Here is a 21,241-nt window from a genome sequence, read left to right as displayed (position 1 = left end):
TTTAGTAATTTAGATTTATTTCAATAAAGTAAATTGAAAATATCAAACTGAAAGAGCATAACTCTTTTGTTTTTGAACAATTGTATAACATTTGAAAGTTCTTGTCTAAAAATACAATTAATAATTAGAAAAAACTTTGTTTGTAGAACGGAAAACACTTTGCATGGAATTAATACTTTATGCCCTTAATAACAATAATTATAATAGAAGAATAATATATAAAGAAGTTTTTTGTTGGATCTAGAAACAAAACTGTTTCAGAAGTAAGATTTTTTAAATTATGTAGTTTATTTGTTTTTTTACTAAAACCGAAAAGTAATAAAAAACAACTTGTAGAAAGTTATATAAAATTTAAAATGAACTGCACGTTGTAGAAAATATTCAAAATACCTACTATATTCTCAAATTGCACTATTAATGCGACAATAAAAGTTTGAAAAATACTACTTTTACTTCAAGACTTTCAAAGCATATGTAAACACCAAAAATTTGTTAAAAAGCAGTGATATATAAATACTAATAAAAGTACGTTAATACACAGTTATAATATTTAATACAATTTACATAGAAAACAATATAAATAAATATCAACAAAAGTATACAATACTTCTATTAAAGACAGGATTTATAAAACTTTTTCACTTTATTTATATGTATACTTCAAGTTTTGAAAAATTCTTATAGAACTTTTATTTCTATTATCTATAAACAATTATATACTTTAAATAAAAAGAGACAAAACTAAAAAGTTAGTTGTGATATTTTTATACTGTAAACTTAAAAATAGTGTACTTATAAAAACAATAAGCACTACTATCAAAAAAAGTTTTTGGTGTTTTCTAAAGATTGTACTAAAAATAGCTGTTACAAGTCAGCTTGCTAATATTTTGTTCCTTGAAAACATAAGAAACTAAAATGGTGTCAGTTAAAAATAATTTATAGTGTAAAAATATAAACTTGTTTTTTATAATATATGGTTGAGACTTTATTGTAAATGCGTTTTTAGAAAAAGTTAAATTTCAATACTATAGACAAAGAGTGCAATAAAAAATAAATATTTTAAAAACTTTTCTTAACTTTTCAACCATATACTAAGCAACATACTACTAATTGAACATCCAGTATCGTGTATTATATAATGTAAGTAAAAAACATATATTTAAATCACTGGTATTTGCAAAATAGTTCCTAATATATTTTTTTTGTATCAAAAGTTTGCTAAGAACGTAATAAAGTAATTGTTTTTATTTTAAGTATAAAAATATCTTAGTATCGCAAAGTCAGTATAAAACTATAAATAACACGAAACATCCATAAAACACAAAATAGACCACAACAACCATCAATCCTGGTAACATCTCATTTCGCTAATGTCTCTCCTATCAACTGATTACTCAAACATCCGCCTTGTTACCGCCCACAAGTGGTATGTCTTTCAGGTCTGATTTGAAACACAGGTACTCCCCCACAAGTGAAGAAATCATCCCGCCAATTACCTGCGTTCCCCACCATAAGATTGATGTTACCATGCCACCTGAAAATATACAACTATTTATCAATACTGTTATTAAATTAAAAAACTTTGTAGTTTTCTTGTGAAATTTTTTTTTTGGAATTTAATTAATTTAATTGATTAAACTACTAGTGATACTAGCAAAATAGAAAAAATATTTACATAAATGTTTGCATATGTTACTTACTTTTCAGAAAAATATCTAATTAGAAACTATTTTGAGAAATAAAATGTATGGGAAAACTTAATAACAGTATGGGTAAAAAAGTTTTCGTTACTGCTTATTTGACACAAGTTTATACGTAAATACAGTTTAAGAAGGTAGCCTAGCCATTGTTAGTGTTACTATGTTATAAGTAAATACAAGATACAGTGAGGTAAAACAACTTCAAAATAACAATGAAGTATAAAACAAATAATTTAATTATCTTACTAAATAATCAAACATCTAATCTGAATAAAAACAGCATATAATGAGATGTAACACATAAAGTGCAACAGCAAAAATGTAAAGTTATTAGTTACAAAATAATAAAATAATTTCTCACCTGAGTAAATACAGCATATGATGAGATGAAATACGTGCAAGGTTACTGCAAAGTCCCAGCACAATTTCGCCCTCTGCACAACATACCAGAATACCAGGGCTGTAATGGTGCTTGTTACAAGTTGAGATATGACGGGTATCATTGTACTGTCCTGACTGTATATCAGGTCTGTAAAAAATATATAAGAATAACTACTTATGGTAATATATTACAAAATAATTAACATTTTTCAGTATCATTATCCTATCTTGGTTGTATATCTGGTCTGTTAACAAATGTTAATAATTAAAAAAAATATTCTCATTCTGTCCTGGTTGTACATTAAGTTTTTAGGGAAGTTCTGTTACTCAGAGGTTAGTAATAGTATAATGAAACTAATTAAATGTTATTTTTGTAGTAAATAATTTTATAAAACAAAATTGTGATATGACAAAGATTGTCATCCTGTCCTCACTGTACAAACCTATTGAACTTGTAAACTTTTATTTACTATACTTTTAAAGTAACTTTGCGTGTTTTGGATGATTAAAAAGTGTCAAATGCTAAGATGAAACTTTAAAAATGAAAACAAATTTGTAAAAAGTTAACTCCCTTATGGCTTTAAGGCCATAGGGGGGTAGACCATGTTTTTTACAAGTTGATCTTATTTTATAGGGTTTTTTCTAAGCTTCAAGATGCTTTTTATCGTCTTAAAAAATTCGAAATAATTTTTTAAGATATGAGTAGTCAAAGTCGGGCCGCATAATAGGTTCCCTATGGGAAGGGAAAACTAAAACAGCGAAAAAAGACTATTTCATTTAAAATCTACCTCCTCCTAAATCTTCTTCAAACTTTCACAGTCTAATCTTTATACAATAACAAAAAAAGGTTACTAGGGAATTAAAAAAAAAATTGTAAAAATATTTTTTTTTTGAAAAAAAAACACTTTTTTTTTTATTTTTGTGATAAAATTTTTATTTTTCTAAATTACTTAAATTCTAAAGTAACATTTTTTCCTTTAATTATAAGGAACGTTTCCTGAAAATTTGAAGAAGATTGCTTGAAAAATGAAGGAGGAGATAGATTTTTAGTGAATTTTAAAATTTCAGAGAAAATTGACCCCAAAAAATTTTTGGTCCATACGCTTATATTGAAAAATTTTTACAAAAAAATAAATATCTCAAAAGTTAAATGATATTTTTGAATTATATAAAAGCTGGCTTGTAGTTTGTACTTAAAGCTTTCATATAAAAGCCAAAGTTAATTTTTGTAAAAAAAATGTTGGTTTCCCCTATGGCCTTAATAAACACTTGATCACCAAACCAAAATTCTTAAGGAAAAATCAAAACCAAGAAGTTTATTAGTATAAACAAAAAAAGTCTATTTATATTAATAAACGCATTTGGTTTAAAGTTTAGGACTTAAAGGTATCAAAAATGTATGTATATAAAATTAGATAAAATAGGTTAGTTTAAAAGCATTTAATTTAACATTCTTACTTCAAAAGTATAGTTTATAAATTAAAATATACTCAACAAAGTTATTAGGCTCATAACTGATGTTATATTAACTTAGTAATTTTTCGAAATTTAACAAAAATATGATATATCCTACAACTAAAAAACTGTTTATTTTTAAGTATCAAACATACTTTTCTATAAAGTTCAAAAGTAATTATTGATTTAAAACAAAGTTCCACAGAGAACACATTAGTAATGTATATATTAACTATATATAATAATTGTAATGTATAATATTAATAGTATAAGTTATACAGTTGAGGGCATGCAGTTTGTTTAGCATTTTTGATTTAAAAGTGAATAAAACTTTAAGTGACTTAAAAATTAAAATTATAATTATAGATTCAAAACAAAGTTGTCAAGTTTTTGTGCAAAGTATGAATTTATAACAGTAAACTTAAAAAAATGGAAATAAAACAAAAACTTGAAAAAAACAAACCTGGATAGAATATGCAGTCCAGGTCCGGCAATCTACCCACAAATTTCAGCATCACAGCTGATACAAGACCCATGATGACGTAATAAAGGCTCTGAATAGTTATTATCTGAAGTATTATGAGTCTTGGGTCCCAGACGTTAGACCTGGAATTTTAATATTATTTTACACACCTTTTTTACACCCAAAAGTTTTAGATTTATTAGTAATCAGTAAGTTTCGGGTCCCGCATGCTTAAGATGGAATTCTATAAACAGTTATGATGTTTAATGCAAATAAAAGATTAGATAAAAGATAGAGAAGGTTGTTAGACTGCATAACTAATTTAAATTTATTACATTAGGGGTAGGGAGCACTTGGGTGATGTTTGCTAGACTTTTTTTCTTTTTGATTTAGATGTGTTTTAGCATCATTAAGAAGAATTTGATATTAAAAAAAAAAATTCCCAAAAAAAAAATTCCGAACCCAAAAATTGATTTTGACCCCAAAAATCAGTTATTTTCATGATTTTTGACTTAAATAGTAATAAAATTACTTATACATGTCCTATACTTATAATTTTTATCTTAAATTAAAGTTTACAGTTATAGGCAAACATTTAAAGACATTTTAACTGTTTTTGTAACATTATGACGTCATAATCACACAAAATATGTAAATTTTGACTGTAAGGGTACATTTTATTAAAAAGAGCTAATTTATTCTGCTGTTGTGCTTTTACATTAGTGTAAAGAACTAATGCTTGCATCATTCATTGTTGAACTCAAGAGAATATTTAGAGCTTGTTGCAGTTATGAGAAATGAAGTTTAAAATCAATGATGCAACTTTTTATCAGTTTTATTTTATCAGTTCAGTAAAACTGGCTAGTGCAACAAATCATCAATATATTAATTTTGAGTTTTAGATAAAAAGTTAAAGTTAAATTATATGTTATCTGCTTTAATTTAATTATTTTAAAAGTTTAATAGTTATTAAATTTTTTATAGTTTTATTACACACTAGACAGAAATTTATTTAATTTTTAGTTTATTTTTTAAGTGGTTTGAAAAGTATTAGATATCTACAAGATCTTCAAGTGTTTTATAGTATACTCAAAAAAATTTGATTACTTGCTCAAACTACTGCTTGACTCAGAATTTATTGTTACCGAACTTGAGGCACTTTCTTACTTTACTCACAAGGTAACACTTCCTTTTTTAAACTTTGTTGAGGTTAGCTCTCAAGAAAACCTTCTACAAGTATTTCCTGAGCTGTATAAAGATCTTAGCAGTGGAAAAATGAACACTCTGGATGCCTATGTGGTACAGTATGCACACAACAAGGTGTTAATGCCAACTTCTGGTCTGTGTTTAAAAATTCTTAACAAGATGTGTCTCCATGCCGCCCAAGTTTTTGATCGCCAAACAGGCAGAGAATATGGATTTGTAAACTTTCGTTTGTCAAATCCATCACGTGCGACTGAGCTCCATTTGTTAACTAATGAAGAACTGGCAGGACTCCCGACCAATAACTTAGAATGTGAAAGACATCTTGCTGGATTTGGAAAGCGTGCAGCAGTGGCAAAATTTAGGAACAAACGCTTTACAGCAAAAGGAATAAGAAATGATTGTACACTACTTATTTCTGATGCTTTTGAAACTAAAAATGAAAAAAAGTTTAATAAAGTTGTAAAATTTTTGAATGAGATCGAGCTAAAGTGGGTAGCTGAACAAAAAAAATTAAAGCTCAAGCAAATAAAAGAAAAAATTGAAAAGGGGAAGAAAAGGGATCAGTATGTGCAGAAGCGTCTCAAACTGTGTAAAAGCTGGGGTGGGCCTGTGGTGAGCGTTGAAGAGTTGCATACTATCTTAAACTCTCATCCTGATCAAAATGAAGTGATTGTTTGTAATGAGTTAATTTACTTTAGAGAGTCACACAAGTCTGAAGTGTTGTGCAATCCTGAACTTTTTAAAGTAAATGGTAATACACATAAAGAAAGACTCCTAAATTTATGTGCTCTTATTGCAGAAGATGAGGAGTGCTCTCAGTCTCTGTGTTCATTACCAACTAATGCTGATGCAGCACTAGTTGTAGGGGCTTCTTCCTTCAATATGCAAAAGGAGAAAAATGCAGACATTGAGGTAGGGCATTTTTATGCCACGTTAATTAAAGAAGGGTTGTTAGACACATGGTACATTGCAACATGTGTAGGTAGAAATGGTGATGGAACTTATAAGATGGACCACCTTATGAGAGTTCAAGATGGAAGCAATTTAAAGTGGAAACGCCCAACTAAACCTGATTTGCTTAATTTGCATTTAGAATCTATACTAGACTGTGAAATTGATGGTGAATGGAATGTTTCAAATGAAAGATCAATTACTTTTTCACTGAGAAACCATAATCATATAGAACTTTTAGTAAAACAGATGTCTTTTAAAGAAAGTTAAATGATAGTTTTTGTGTCTTCAACAGCATTATGTCTACCTAACTTTTTTTTTAAATATTCCATAAGATTTTATCATCATGTGACAGTATTTTTAAATTATTTTTTTAAGTATCAGTCATTTTCCAGTAAAGTCAAGTATTATAACTAAATGGTACAGTTCATTGTTCGTTTATTTTGCAATATTCTTTATTTCTTTATAATAATATAATCATTATTTGCAATCATTAACTTAATGATGCCATAAAAAATTATCTTGCCTGTAATACATTATAATTTTTTAATGTTTGGTTATTTATTTTGTTGTTATACTAATTGAATAATTATCTAAGAGTATTTTAAACACTTATGACTAAATGAATTATGACATCAAACATCACGCTAATATACATACCAGTACCACATCATTTAAATCTTTAAAGGTAAGTAAGAAGTTTGTTTAAAATGTTAAAGTAACTGTTACTTTTGGAATAAAAAATTTTAAATAGAGCTATGCTTATTAAATTTTTAAAAAGTACTATTTTATCAAAAACATTTACATATTTTGTGTGATTATGACATCATAATGTAACAAAAACAGTTGAAATGTCTTTAAATGTTTGCCTATAACTGTAAACTTTAATTTAAGATAAAAACTATAAGTATAGGACATGTATAAGTCAAAAATTACTTTATTACTATTTAAGTCAAAAATAATGAAAATAAGTGATTTTTGGGGTCAAAATCAATTTTTGGGTTTGGAATTTTTTTTTTTGGCAATTTTTTTTTTTTAATATCAAATTCTTCTTAATGATGCTAAAACACATCTAAATCAAAAAGAATAATATAAATTTTACAACATGACCAAAAAAATGTGGTGTACTCCCTACCCCTAATTACATACACTATCTTTAGTATTAAAAGTCTTGGGACTCAAATGTTTGACCTGGATTATTATAAAAGTACTGTTTAGTACTAAACTTAAAAAATTATTAAAATCAAAGTAATAAACAAAACAGTGTGTGCAGTAGAATAATTGTTGGGTCCTAACACTAGACATGGAATAGAAAAATATATGAAACAACTCTTTTACAAAAACATATAATAACTAGTTAAAAATAATAAAGATAATTTTGAATCTGATAAAACTATAATACTTTTTCAAAAATTTGTTTTACCTTAAAGTCAAAAGTTAAAAAATATTGTTGAACTTTTGTTTAAAAAAAGCAAATTAATCTAAAATTTAACGACTACTAATAGGTACTTCATTATTCATTCCATATTAAAAAAAATCATGCTCTGTTTTAAAAGTAAGTCTAACAGTTTTTTTTATCACAGCCTAATATTAGTTATATATAACAAAAATTTGTAGAACAATAAATCTTAGTAAAAGTTCTTATGAAAATAGCTAAGTTAAAACTAATTATTCATAATTAAATTAATCACATGATTTAAATTTAATCTATTAAATATAACAGATACCAACATAAAAAAAATAGCCTATTAAACAGGCATTGAAAAACAAATCATTAAAATAAAGTTGACCACTTAGACTTTTCAGTGAAACTTGTTAAGTGTGATTATTTAAAAAATAAAAATAAAACAAGTAAAAGTCCTTGAGCAAACAGCTATACAAAAAAGTGATAATATAAAAATCAGCAACAAAACTTTACTAGTCATTTGATGAAAGTAATACAACTAATAAAATTTTGTACCTGAATTTTCCAGTGAAGTTTGTAAGGTTCTGATTGGTGGAAATCTTCTCGTATTGAAAGAAGGATGGAAATTTCAAAGAGGCTGTCAGTTTCAGCCGCGACCAAAAGTTTTCCATTGTTTATTTTTATAAATAGTTACTGTATAATATTGTGCAAGTTAAATATTTTGTTTACTATCAGGTTTCAATGGCAAAAAAAAAATTATGACCTTTTCAAGTATAATAAAATAGCAATCTTTTTTAGTTAATACAAATAACTATATAAAAAATTACTGAAAAACATGAAGTTATGTTAGATCAAAATTGTTCATATGTTAAGTTAAGTTTGTGTAAGCAGAAAATTTTGGAGGTGGCCAAAAGCCATCTACAAGTTGTGTTTGTTATAATTTCTGAAGGAAAATACTAATAAATCTAACATATATTTTCACTAAGTTAGAATTCAGATATTAAAAAAATGTCCACAAAACTGCAAAGTTTAGAGTCTCAACTTTTTTTAATTCATTCATGTCAAAAAATATAAAAATATCATTAAAGCTTTTGGAAGATCTTGAGTCTACATAGGCGTATAAAAAAAAGTTTTTTCTAAATAATCAGTTTTTACAATGAGATTAAAAGTTTTGATAAACTACAGGTATGACATTAATGGTATTTTAAAATTAACAAAGGCTTTTTTATATGATATTTAAGTAAAGTTTGCCACTCTTTAACGCAAAAAAAAAACAGCCTGAGTGACCAAAAAAAAAAGCTAGAATGAGTTTATATAAAATTTGATAAGAAAATAATAATTAAATTCCAAAAGAATATCAATCTACTTAAACCAAAATAATGAAAAAAAAAGAGTTAACATTAACAACACTGTTTAAAAAAATGTGAATTCATAAAAAAAGCATAGTTTTTCAGTGCAATTAAAATATCATCATTGGAACACCTATTTATCTACCGTAAACTATAACAAAAACACAGAATATATAACTTGTTTTTTATGTACCCATTTTAGAAACTTGATGATTGAAATATAAATACATATATAATTTATCAAGTAAAAACCAATTTACAAAAATTTATGAACTACAGGGTTGCTATGGTTTTTGAGAAATTTCTTTCAGGTTTTTAAGTCTATTTTTAGTTATAAGATAAGCTTAAGGTAAAAAGCTGTTTAAGTAGTATAAAAACATTAAACAGATATTGTAAAGCTACTTTAAATGTGTTTTTTAATAAAATAATTTACTGATAACAATTATTTTAATCTAAATGAAAGATTTTTGTCTCAAATCAAACTTTTACTACTTATCATGTAAAAACTGTTTAAAATTCCATGTTTTTTAGTGATTTTTGTTTAAAAAAGCCAGGTTTTAATTTTCAAAATCTCTTAAACTCCAGTTTTTTCCAGCACTCAAAGTTTTGTGGCAACCCCGGAACTAGTTAAAAAATAACTAAAACTTTAAAAATAAAAAAACTTATTTTTATGTTTAACATAAGTAATGAACCATATTTTTAGATGATTAGAAAATTATAAAATGACTGGAGTTAACATATTACTTTGTTGTAAATAAACTATCTAAGAGACTAATGTTTTAAAAAATGTTTAATCTGAAAAAATAATTACCTACTTGGAGTTCAAATCAAAAACAGAAAAAATTAAAATAAGAACTGTGTAATAAACCATGAAACCACTAATTCTAAATTACAGGAACTACATAACCACACTAGAACTGTCTGCTTCAAGTAGGTCTACCTCGAATCTTTTTACTCTTACTCTGATGAGTTTATAATATATTATAACTATACATTAGGCATAAAACATTGCATCAGTAGTTTTTGAATTTTTCTTGCTTTAGTTTTCTCAAAATCTAAACACTACTTAAGTTGCAACAAAAATAGTTTCACGTGACTGACTCTACATACTTGACATTCAAAACAATGAAAATAAATGTAAAAGTAGTAGTTTCATTTTTTCAGTAATAATATAGCTAATAATTAATCAATTACTAATTAGTAACTTTTGATACACTTTTTTCAAATCTAAAAAGACTTAAATTTACTTTTATTATTATATATAAATTATTTATTAATAACTTGCTTGAGTATGTGACAACCAAATGCTACTGTTTAAATTCTATAACTTAGTTTATATTTTAGACTTTGAATTTAGATAGTGGAAACAAAGATATTTTAACAGGATTTTCATATGATACTTAAAATGTTTTGAAACTTATAAACAAATAGAGTATGAAAATAGAGTTTTATTTTTTAATTGACAATTGATTATTAAATACTAAAATTTAACAGTTTAATAGCGTTTTATTTTTTAATTGACAATTGATTATTAAATACTAAAATTTAACAGTTTAAGTTTACCCTTTCTACAATAAAATACATAAATTATTTGTTAATTTGCATTACTTAAGCATATTTTCCAGATTTCTAAAATAACACCGCCTCACAACTACTCTACCAAGTTTTGACTCAAAATAAACAAAAATTTCTTTAGTATACAGAACTCTTTATTTCTAAAGCTCTGCTACTAGCTAACTATATTGCATAATATAAAACAAACATCATAAAAGTCATCACTTTTATAAGTTCTATTTTATCAAATTGACCAAATTAATTTTGTTAATAAAAAATAAAACAGTGTCGATTTTCAAATAAAGTCAAGAAAAAAAAAATTATAAAACTTTGTTCTCTGGTATTGAAATATTCTGCTTAAGTAAACAAGTTATTCATTTTAACTATATTTTTATTAGTTGGTTTGTATACAAATTTAGAATAAAATTTAGAGTTGATTTTATGTATGATTGTAATTAAATATCTTACATGCTAAACATATCAATGACTTATTTACAGAAGTTCACTAAATTCTAGCAAAAGATTTACTACTTTAGACTATCCAAACTTATTTTATACATGTTTTTTCAATATGTAAGCAAAGCCTGCATACTTTAATAAGTTAATAGGAATGTTGCTTTTAGGAAAAAAAACTAAAATTCAAAATATTGCTTTACAATATGAAGAGAAAACTTTTATTTACTCTGTGCAGACAAACTAAACTATTTCTTTTTCATTTTAGTTGATTTAATATGGTCATATTTTAAAGGCTTTGTTGGTTTTGGATTTAATCTGTTAAAACTATGTTTGAAATAATTTTACAAATTTGAAATATTTAATTTAGCAAGTTTAGTTTTTTTGAAACCTGTACAATATTGTGTGTTGATACAGAAATGAAATTAATTGTAAGTAAAAACTTGTGAGTTTCAAGTTAAAAATACTATTCTTTTATGAAAATTGCAGGTTTTATGATATTTTTTTTTAAAGTAAACAAGTGATTTGTATTGTGTTTTCATAGCAAGTTAACAAAATTTCACTTGGATAAAAAAAAAAGAAGAAGATAATTTTTTTATTTATGTAGGCACTTTCTTTATACTTTTTATAGAATTGGGTTTAAGGAGATATAATAGTATACATCTCAGGGTGGCTAACTTAGGTTTTTTTAGAAATTTCCTCCATGTTCGTTTGGTTTGATGGCATAGGGGTCCTAATGATAGCATTTAAAACTCTGTGACAAGGACGCATACTGCAACAACTTTTGGTATCACCAAAACTATTGTGCTTCAGTGAGGAGAGACACCAACCAGTGTTTAATTTTTTTTTTTGTAAGTTTTGGCTACATAAAAGTGTTTTATGGTACTGGAAATTAAAAAAAAATCAAACTCATAACTACCACTAACAACTTTGCAAGATTGAAACCTTGTTGTTAACATATATACATAAAAAGTTTTGTAATCTAATTTTAGTAGAATTTTAATCTTAAGGTAAAATTCTTTTCTAAATGATATAAAATAAATGTAAAAAAATGCAATATTACTTTCACTGAGTTTTACAATAAATTTTATAAAGGTAGCAAAAAAAAATTGGCTAGTTACACCAAGCTAGCCTGAGTTAATGAGAAAATTGAGAATGTTTTAAGTACAAACACTTAAAAAAAAAGATTAATCATTTTTAAAAATACTAAAATACCAGATAATAACAAAGGAAATAACTAAAACTTAAACTATAACTGTTTTAAAAAAGTTGAAAACTAACCTAGGATTTACAAAAAGTATTTTTAAATTAATTTAAGTTTAATAAAAAAAACAATCTTGAGTTATTCAAATACTATAATAAAAAGCAAATACTATAATACTATAATAATCCTGACTAGCCTGAGTGTGTTTAAATTTAAAGGATTTGAGTTTTTTTTTTAACTTTTTATCGTATCAAAATTGTATTATTTTACAAAAATTGTTTAAAAGTTTTAATGTTTTTCAAATGTTTTTATGATTACTGTTTAATATTTAAGGTTTTTCTGACTAAATTTAAAAATTCATGTTTTCCAGGTAAAAATGCCAACCTGTAAAAATAATTAATTAAAAAAAACTTTAGAACAATTATTTTTCATAATTTCATAACTTCAAGCATTTCACTAAATGTAAATTTAGTTTTCTTCTAAAGCCCATCTATTTAAGTTCAGTTGGTTAAAAGTATGTAACTACCAACAACTAATGACAAAACATAAAAAGTTAAGTCAAACAGTTTATTTTAAATAATTAAATAATATACTATGAATATCTTGTGACATAAGCTACTTTTAGTTGTTATGATTTATCAATAATGTATGAAGGGTATCCACCACCTACGAAACTTTGTTTGAATTATCTGCTGGACAAAATGCATGCACACATTGGTTTTAAACTTAATGTAATTGAAAAACATGTTTTACTTATCTATCGTAGAAATTTAACACTTTTACCGTATCCATATATATTAAACATAGTTAACATAACAAGAAACCTTCGTCCAAGAAGCTCTTTAAATCTCCTATAAAAGTAGTTTAGAAATAAAAAAGAGAATTTTTAGACCTATTTAAGTTCAACAAGTTCTTATGAAACAAATTTTAAAAGGTGGGTCAAAATAGTAGGCCATATGAAGTAGATTAGTTGTCTGTTAGAAAGTTTTGTACAAAAATAGACTATACTTTATAAACTGTTTGTTGAAATAATCTTAGAATAGTTTAGAAAATAAAAACAAATAACTTATATTCCAGTGAAATTACTTTACTAGGATCTATTGTTAGCAAACAATTAAAACTATATTTTGAACAGTTAGTTTAGAAAATATACAGCTAAAAAAAAATTACAAACATTAATTTATTGTTAGTAGCACTTAAAGCTTTTAATTCTTAATAAAAACTTAAGATTTAAAGTTTTTACAACCGTTTTACATTAAAAGGAGACAAAACTGTGCTATTTTAATAATCCACTTATTACACAGTGGGCTGAAAACAGGATTTAAGTGACCATTGATTAAAAAAAATTGCTAAACAAAAAGTTTACTAAGTTTTAAACATAGTTAAAAAGGTAAAAAGAGTTTTTCTTTGAAAACAAGTTTTTCATTTCTGCTTCAAATATTTAAAACCTGTGTAACTTTTATTTAACCAGTTTTTGACTTTTACAGTTTAAAACCTACTTAAAATGTTTGAGTAAGGTTTATGTTAAGTAACAAACTTAAAATGTCAAATGAAAATGGAATTAAAATGCTGATTGAAAATTCCAAGATTGGAAAACAATTGAAAGAGAAACTTATAGCATTCGGAGCTCAAAAGGATATGGAGTTTAGTTCACTCCAAAATGATATTTGCAAATTAAAAAATGATTATACTGAGAAAAGCTTGAGTCTAGAACAAAGATTGGTTAAGTTGAAAAATGATGATTGCACATGTGAAAAAAGTTTTAGCCTTGACAAAAAATATACTGTAATCGAACAAAAAATTAGTGAACTACAGACATCATTCCTACAGTTTAAACAAGAATTTTCTACAAAATTTGATAAGTTCCAAACAAAGTTTCTGACCTACGCTGATACAGTTCGATTGAACAAACCAGCTGAGTTTTTCACAGATATAAGTACAAAATTGAGTTTGGTTACCAAAAAAATTGAAGCTCAAAATGATGAAAAATTAAAAGAAAAAAAGGCACTCAATGTAATTGTATTCAATATTCCAGAATCAGAAAATCCTAGTAGCTCACTTGAAAATTCAAAAGAAGATTTAAATACTATTCAAGAAATTTTGGGAGTACATAAAATTATTAAATCTGAATTCAACTCATTGTACAGAATTGGAAAAATTATCAAGAATAGATGCAGACCAATTATAATTAAGCTCAACAGTTTGGAAGCTAAGCAGAGACTTTTAAAGTTGAGAAATTTAAAAGTTATTAGGAAAGGAAAAGAAAACGCAACATATATTAATCTTGATAGAACGGCTTCAGAGCTTTTGTCTTTTAAAAAATTGCGAGAAGAGTTAAAAATAAAACAAAAACTAGCAGATGGTAAAAATCTGAGAGTACAATATGTAATAAGAAACAACAAAATAGTTGAGAAAATACAGCAGCTCTTTCGTTACACCACCCTGGAACTCTGGGGTTAGTGTTAGTTGTAACAACTTTGTTAAAAACTTTAGTATATTTAGTCATACTGTTTCTGATAGTAATTGTAGTGATTTTTTTCTTAATAATAGTACTGTTAGTTCTTAAAAAAATAAGTGTACTGAAGCCTTAAACACAAATTTTCTCAATATGTCAAAGTCTAGTAAAAATTTTATAATAAAAATTTCCTATACAAATATTAGATCTATCTTAAACAAAATAAGTTTTGTTGAGTTTCATATGTGCACAAACAACATAGACTTATTTTTCTTTACTGAAACTTGGTTAAATCCTAACATTATCAATTCTATTTTTTGTCCATCTGGTTATAACGTTATTCGTAATGATAGATTGAGCAGGGGGGGAGGCGTTGCTGTCTTTGTTAAAAATTATTTATAAATTATTGAATTTAAAAGTGAATTTATTGTTTTTGACGGTTTTGAATTTATATGCTTTGATTTAATTCTCAACGGATTAAAGTTAAGATTTTTATGTATTTATATTCCTCCAAATCTTTCTAAATCTATAAAAATTGTATCAAACATGATTGACCTTATTAAACATTTCACACCAAAAAATTTTTCGTTCTGTATTATTGGTGACTTTAATTTTCCCAATATTGATTGGAGTATTCCGAGCTCAACTTTCAATGAATGTAATAAAATTTTTATTAAGTTTTGTTCAGAAAACTATTTAACTCAAATTATTGATTCACCTACACATAAAGACGGTGGTATTCTTGATTTAGTGCTTTGTAATTGCATGGGGTTGGATAGAATTAGATTTCATTCAGTAGATTCACCTTTAACTAATACTAATGACCATTCCCTTATATCTTTTGGCATTAGTGTTAAAAAGAGCATGAAATCAGCTACTGTGACAATTTACCCAGATTTTTCCAGAGCGGATTTTAAGTGTATCAACAAATATTTGTCAAATATAGATTGAAAATTTATTTATAATAAATCAGAGAATTTACAGGAGTTTTATGATAAATTTGTTAACATTATTAATCTTACAATCAAAAAATTTGTACCCTTGAAGAAGAAAAATAGAAAACGTAAGATATATCCTTCTAATTTAAAAAAACTACTAAAAGAAAAGCAAAAACTATACAAAAAATGCAAGTTAGATCAGCAGATTACTGAAAAATACAAGCTAGTTTCAAAAGCATACGAAAAAGCTGTTCGACATACAACATGAAAAAAGCTTCTGTCAAAATACTAATTCATAAAATTTTTATTCTTTTGTAAAATCAAAACTAAATTTATCACCTTCCTTTCCTCTTTTACTTGATGAAAATAACTTACCATTAATTTCCGACTTTGATAAAGCCTCTTATTTTAACAAATCATTCCAACAAGTATTTAGTAAAGATTATGAAGATGAAAATTTTATACTTATTGATAAGAGTTGTCCCGAAATGCATGATTTTTTTATTAGTAATAATGAAATAATTGAATCTGTAAATCATTTAAAAGATAAAACACTCAGAACAGCAGAAAATATACCTTCGTATTTTTTAAAACGAACTATTAGCTCTCTCATTTTCCCAATATCGTTAATTTTTAATTGCTCTTTAGCAATATCTTTTATACCAAGGCAATGGAAAATATCTTATATTATACCAATATTCAAAAAAGGAAACAAAAATAATCCATTAAACTATAGACCAATTTCACTAACTAGTAGCTTTTGCAGATCTTTTGAACACATAATTTCATTAAAAATACTTAATCATCTTTTCTTAAATAATCTTATTTCTCCGAAACAATTTTGTTTTCTTCCTAAACGAACTTCATGTATTCAATTATTGTATTGCCTTCATTCATGGTTAGTATCTTTTTTTACCAATAAATATATCAATGTAATTTATACAGACATTCAGAAAGCGTTTGACTCTGTCTCTCATTTTAAGTTAATTAAAACTTTATCTCAATACAAAATTAATAGAAATCTAGTTGAATGGTTCAAAGAATTTCTTCAGGAAAGAACACAAAGAGTAGTTATCGGTAACACGTTCTCAGAATCCTTACAAATTTTTAGTGGAGTTCCGCAAGGAGGGGTTATAGGTCCACTGTTATTTATAATTTATATAAATGATATAGCCTTAGAGGTTGACTCTAATAGCAATATTAAGCTTTTTGCAGACGACACAAAAATATTTAGCCAATCTAACTTAGTCTTACAAAAATCTTTAGATAAAATCTACCATTGGTTAAAAGAAAGGAAATTAAACCTAAATCTCGGCAAATGTCATGTTTTGAATATTCGCAAAAGTACACCTATTCCAGCGTTTGATTTTAAAATAAACAATGCAATCTTACCTAAAACTGAGGTATTTAAAGACCTTGGAATTTTTATTTCAGATAATTTAAAATGGAACCATCATATTATTTTTATTTACCGTACTGCATCAATTTTATCTTTTCAAGTTCTAAAAAGCTTTATATTTACGGATTTGGTAATTCTTAAGAAACTGTACCTAGTTTACATCCGTCCTAAGATGGAATACAACACACCTTTATGGTCTCCATATTCTATAAAAGACATCAACCAACTAGAATCCATTCAAAGAAAATTTACGAGATTAATCTTTAATCGGTGCAACATTTCATATACGTCTTACATAGACAGACTAACAAAGCTTAATATAAAAACTTTAGAGTACAGAAGACTTGAATTTGATCTAATTACTTTTTTTCAACTGATTAACAATGAAACTACTATTGATTCTCAAACTTTCTTTAAACCTTATGAAAATAAATACTCACTCAGAGGTAATAATAGAAAATATACATGCAAATATCATTTCAACTATGTTGGTTGGCACAAATCTTTTTTCTATCGTTCGGTAAAAATGTGGAACAAACTTCCAAATGAACTAGTATCGTGCAAAAATCTTAAACATTTTCGATTAAACTTAAAAAGATTTGATTTAAATAAAATATTTACCAGTAAAATTTATAAGTGATTAGTTTTGTTCATCTCTTTAGCCATTGATTTGGTGTGTGGTATGTAGTTTATTGGTAGTTTAATCTGTAAGCTACACCTTCCCCTTATAGATTTTAGGTACTTTTCAACTTTGATTTTTTGGAAGGGCTGTTGTTAATGTGCTTTGGGCTTTAGATTTTGAAATTATTGGATATTCAGTTGATTCCTAAGCTAGATTTGTGAAGTGTTGCTGCCAAATTTTTGAAGTGATTTTTGACTGAATTTGCCGTCATAACGAGTGGCAAATAGTAGCTGAGATGAATGTTCTGCAAGGATGAAGACAGCTTCTGAAGATTTGACAGAAATGCTTGTTACAGGGATTTGTTGCTTTGGAACGTATAATTGGAGATTGGTGACTTTGGAATTGTTGAATGTTTTGTTGTGAAAGTTTTAATTTATTCAGTTTTTGCCTTGTATAAGTTTTATGTTTATGTTTATTTAATCACTGTAATTTGTTTTTTCTTTTTATGTTAGTGTCTTTCAGTTTAAGCGGCTTAGGTTTTAATGCCTAGGTCCCTCGTTGGACAATAAACTTAATAATAATAATAATAATAATAATAATAATAATAATAATAATAATAATAATAAAATTATTTTTATTATTCGGCAAAAACAGCTTGCAGAAATTTAAAAAAAATACCTCCAAGACTTATTTAGAAAAACTTGTTTACCATTTTTAATTAAATTTTGTATAATTTATATTGAAAATTAAGCAATTTACTTGAAAAACTATAATTTTTTTAACTTTTTTATTATTTTTAAAAACTGTGTTTTATTTCAAAAGAAAGGGAAATAGGCATGAAAACATTGCTTGTATAAACCTTGAAAAAGATACTACAGTCTACAGCATTTACCATTAAGATATTTTATCTTAAAAAAACCTATAGATCAATATTGCCATGAAGATCAATATTGACACTTATGAATTTTTGGAGAGGATAGCAATTTTTAAATTGCAAGAAGTTTGTGTTTTTAAACAAATACTACCGAAAAAGTTATTAATATAAAATCTTTTAAGGTATTTATGGCAGTTGCTGTAGGCCTTAATATTAATTAACATAAATTTTATGTTTTTTGACTTGTTTTAAATTTCAAAATAGCAAAAATTGCTTTATTTAAGTTTACATAATTTTTAACATACTTAGAGCAGATTAGAACCAATCCCAATTTTTAAAAGAAGGCACCCATTTGTTAACAATCATATTAAACTCTTCATTAAACTTTTTAGTCCCTAAATTGTCATAGGCCTTCATTAAATTTTATCAAAATTATTATATTTTGATAAGTCACTTTTGTATTTATAAAAAAAAAAGTATTTTTAACAACTTTATAAAAAGAAAGTCTAAGTATATCACTTACAAAATTACCTTACTTAACTACTATTTATTTATAATTTAGCTTCTAACAGGGTTTCTCAAAATTTTATTTAAAGGCCCCCTTTTAAAGAAACAAAAAAAGCTATGGCCCCCTCAAACAAGATTTCTCAAAAAAATACCATTAAAAACGCATGAAGTCTTTTTTTTATGCACTTCATCATCAACTCCAGAATATCTATTGTAAGTTTAAAATTATGACATCATGACCTCTTTTTGCCCATTTGCTACTCACGGCTTTCTAAATGCCTATAATGGCCCTCAAGGTGGCCACTTAGATTAGTCTTAGGAACACTATTCTAAAAATTTTCAAACTAGTGTAGTAACGTTCTTAAAACTAAAGTTAAAAAATGCTTTTATAGTCTAGATGAGGTTTTTCTGTAAGTAAAAAAAACTTAACAGGTTACTGGTACTTAAATGATGATTATCTAATGTGATTGTTACAAAAAGTGTTTAAATTTAAAAAAGATAAAGTTAAAATTGTTGAAAAGTTTTTCAAGTTCTTCCAATAATATTTAATTAATGATGTTTCACTATTAGTTGCTAAAGTTTTGTTTTATGTTTAAAATTGTCTCTAAAACTAATGTGCTAATAGTATTTTTATTTTACACGAAAGTTAAATGATTATATTACAAAGAAATGTTTAATAATTTAATGTAAAAAAGACTTAAGTCATAGACAAGCAAAATTAACTATAGTAAACTAAAAAAAGTAGTCAAAGCTTGAACTTTATAGAAATTAATTTAGTTATTACTTATAATTTTTATCCCTATAGTTTCCTTTATATTACTGAACATGTTCTAATTTACTTTCTTGTACCTAAGTTTCTATCAGCTACAGGATATGCAAATTTCACTTTCATTGTTAAAAAAATTATCTTAAGTTAGCAAAACATTTTTAAATCTTGGGATTCTGAAAATATTTGAAAAATTTAGCTAACATAGTGGCTAATTTAAAAATATTCAGTTTATAGTATTTTTTTTTATAATTTGCAAATTTAAAAAGAGTAAGCATAAACTGTATCTAGACAACTTACTAATCCTGCGGTTGGTGATATGTTGGTTAAATAGTTTGACAATGAGTAACATGAAGTTCATATGCTTTAAAGCAAAACAACCATACTAGAATTGTAAAAAGTATGTATGAGAGTTTTTATAGTATATTGCTTACTCAGTTTTACTAAACGTTACAGCAATTTTTAATTGTTAACTTTTGTATGTTTTCATACAATTTTTTATACAAGCCTTTTAAGTATTATTTTGTAGATTAGTAAATAATTAAACTAATACTGCATACAAAATAATAAAGTTAGCCACAAATAGATAAAAGTAAGTTAAGCTTGTTTAATATTTTACAACTCAAAAACTAAAATATAGGTTTTAAAAGAAAGGAAAGAGTTATATAAACTTTCCAATAAACCACATTGTTCAAATGTTTATCTCTTTTTAGATTAAAAAAAGGTAACAATATTTTAATTAGTCAAAAGAAATAATTTATACCAGAACTTATATTTTACAACGTAACATCACTCTCAATAGCGAGGGTTTTAAACAAAACTTTATAGATCAAGCTCCCCTTAATTCAAAAATCCTTTAGAAAAATCTCTTCATGTCAGAAATGAAATTTACCATGAAATTTACCAGACTCAATTTTCCAGTTTACTCAGCACAGCCGGATAACACATTTGATGTTGTTATAATTGAATTTCTCTGGATAATTAAAATTTTTCATTTTACTTTCTCAAACGACAGGCTGAGAAGTTTAGTCTAGGTGAAAAAACACCGAAAAAAAAACTTTTTTTTTTGTAAGCCTTGTTGCTTTATATTTTTTTATAACTCTCTACGTGCTAGATGTTGAAAAGGATAGCCTTCTTTTTAAGTAAGTGCTATTCTTTTTTTTAATATTTTTTTTTATACTTTACCACGCTGTTTTGTATTGGTGATAAGTTAAAAACGAAATATTTAAATATAGTGAAATGAACAATTTTGTTTCTCCAATTTGACAACTATGAACGTCTCACAGTTATTTCGAAAGAAGTTGTTGAGTGAAAAATAAACTTTAAAAGTTCAATTTATTATGTTGCAAGGGGAAAATTCGATTCATTATAAAACACATTTTTTTAATGAAAACAATTTATCAAAAACTTAGTTAATAAATATGTCATAATAACTTTAACGCGAGCATCGATGAAAGTCTACGTTGCCTGGACTTTCGTATGCCGTGAGACAAGCACAAATTTAACAAAAGGCTTGATCGTACCAATTTTACCATCAGACCACAAGCCTTCGGTAGACT

The 21,241-nt window shown here is 25.8% G+C and overlaps 1 protein-coding gene across 1 annotated transcript; it reads right to left on the bottom strand.

The window, feature by feature from the left end:
* Window positions 1–814: 814 nt before the first annotated feature.
* LOC145842630 (protein SYS1 homolog) lies at window positions 815–8,255 on the bottom strand. The gene is made up of 4 exons (XM_082950104.1): window positions 8,117–8,255; window positions 4,000–4,142; window positions 2,062–2,229; window positions 815–1,534 (listed from the first exon to the last, which is right to left on the bottom strand). The coding sequence occupies exons 1-4, from the start codon at window positions 8,230–8,232 to the stop codon at window positions 1,395–1,397; spliced, it is 567 nt and encodes a 188-aa protein (XP_082806230.1). The 5' UTR covers window positions 8,233–8,255; the 3' UTR covers window positions 815–1,394.
* Window positions 8,256–21,241: the final 12,986 nt, after the last annotated feature.

This window comes from Thalia democratica, chromosome 8, assembly GCF_965202585.1.
Source record: "Thalia democratica chromosome 8, ktThaDemo2.hap1.1, whole genome shotgun sequence".
In the NCBI taxonomy this organism is placed as follows: Eukaryota; Metazoa; Chordata; class Thaliacea; order Salpida; family Salpidae; genus Thalia; species Thalia democratica.
Note: the sequence above shows the minus strand (reverse complement) of the source record. Positions and strands in the feature narration are given on the sequence as shown.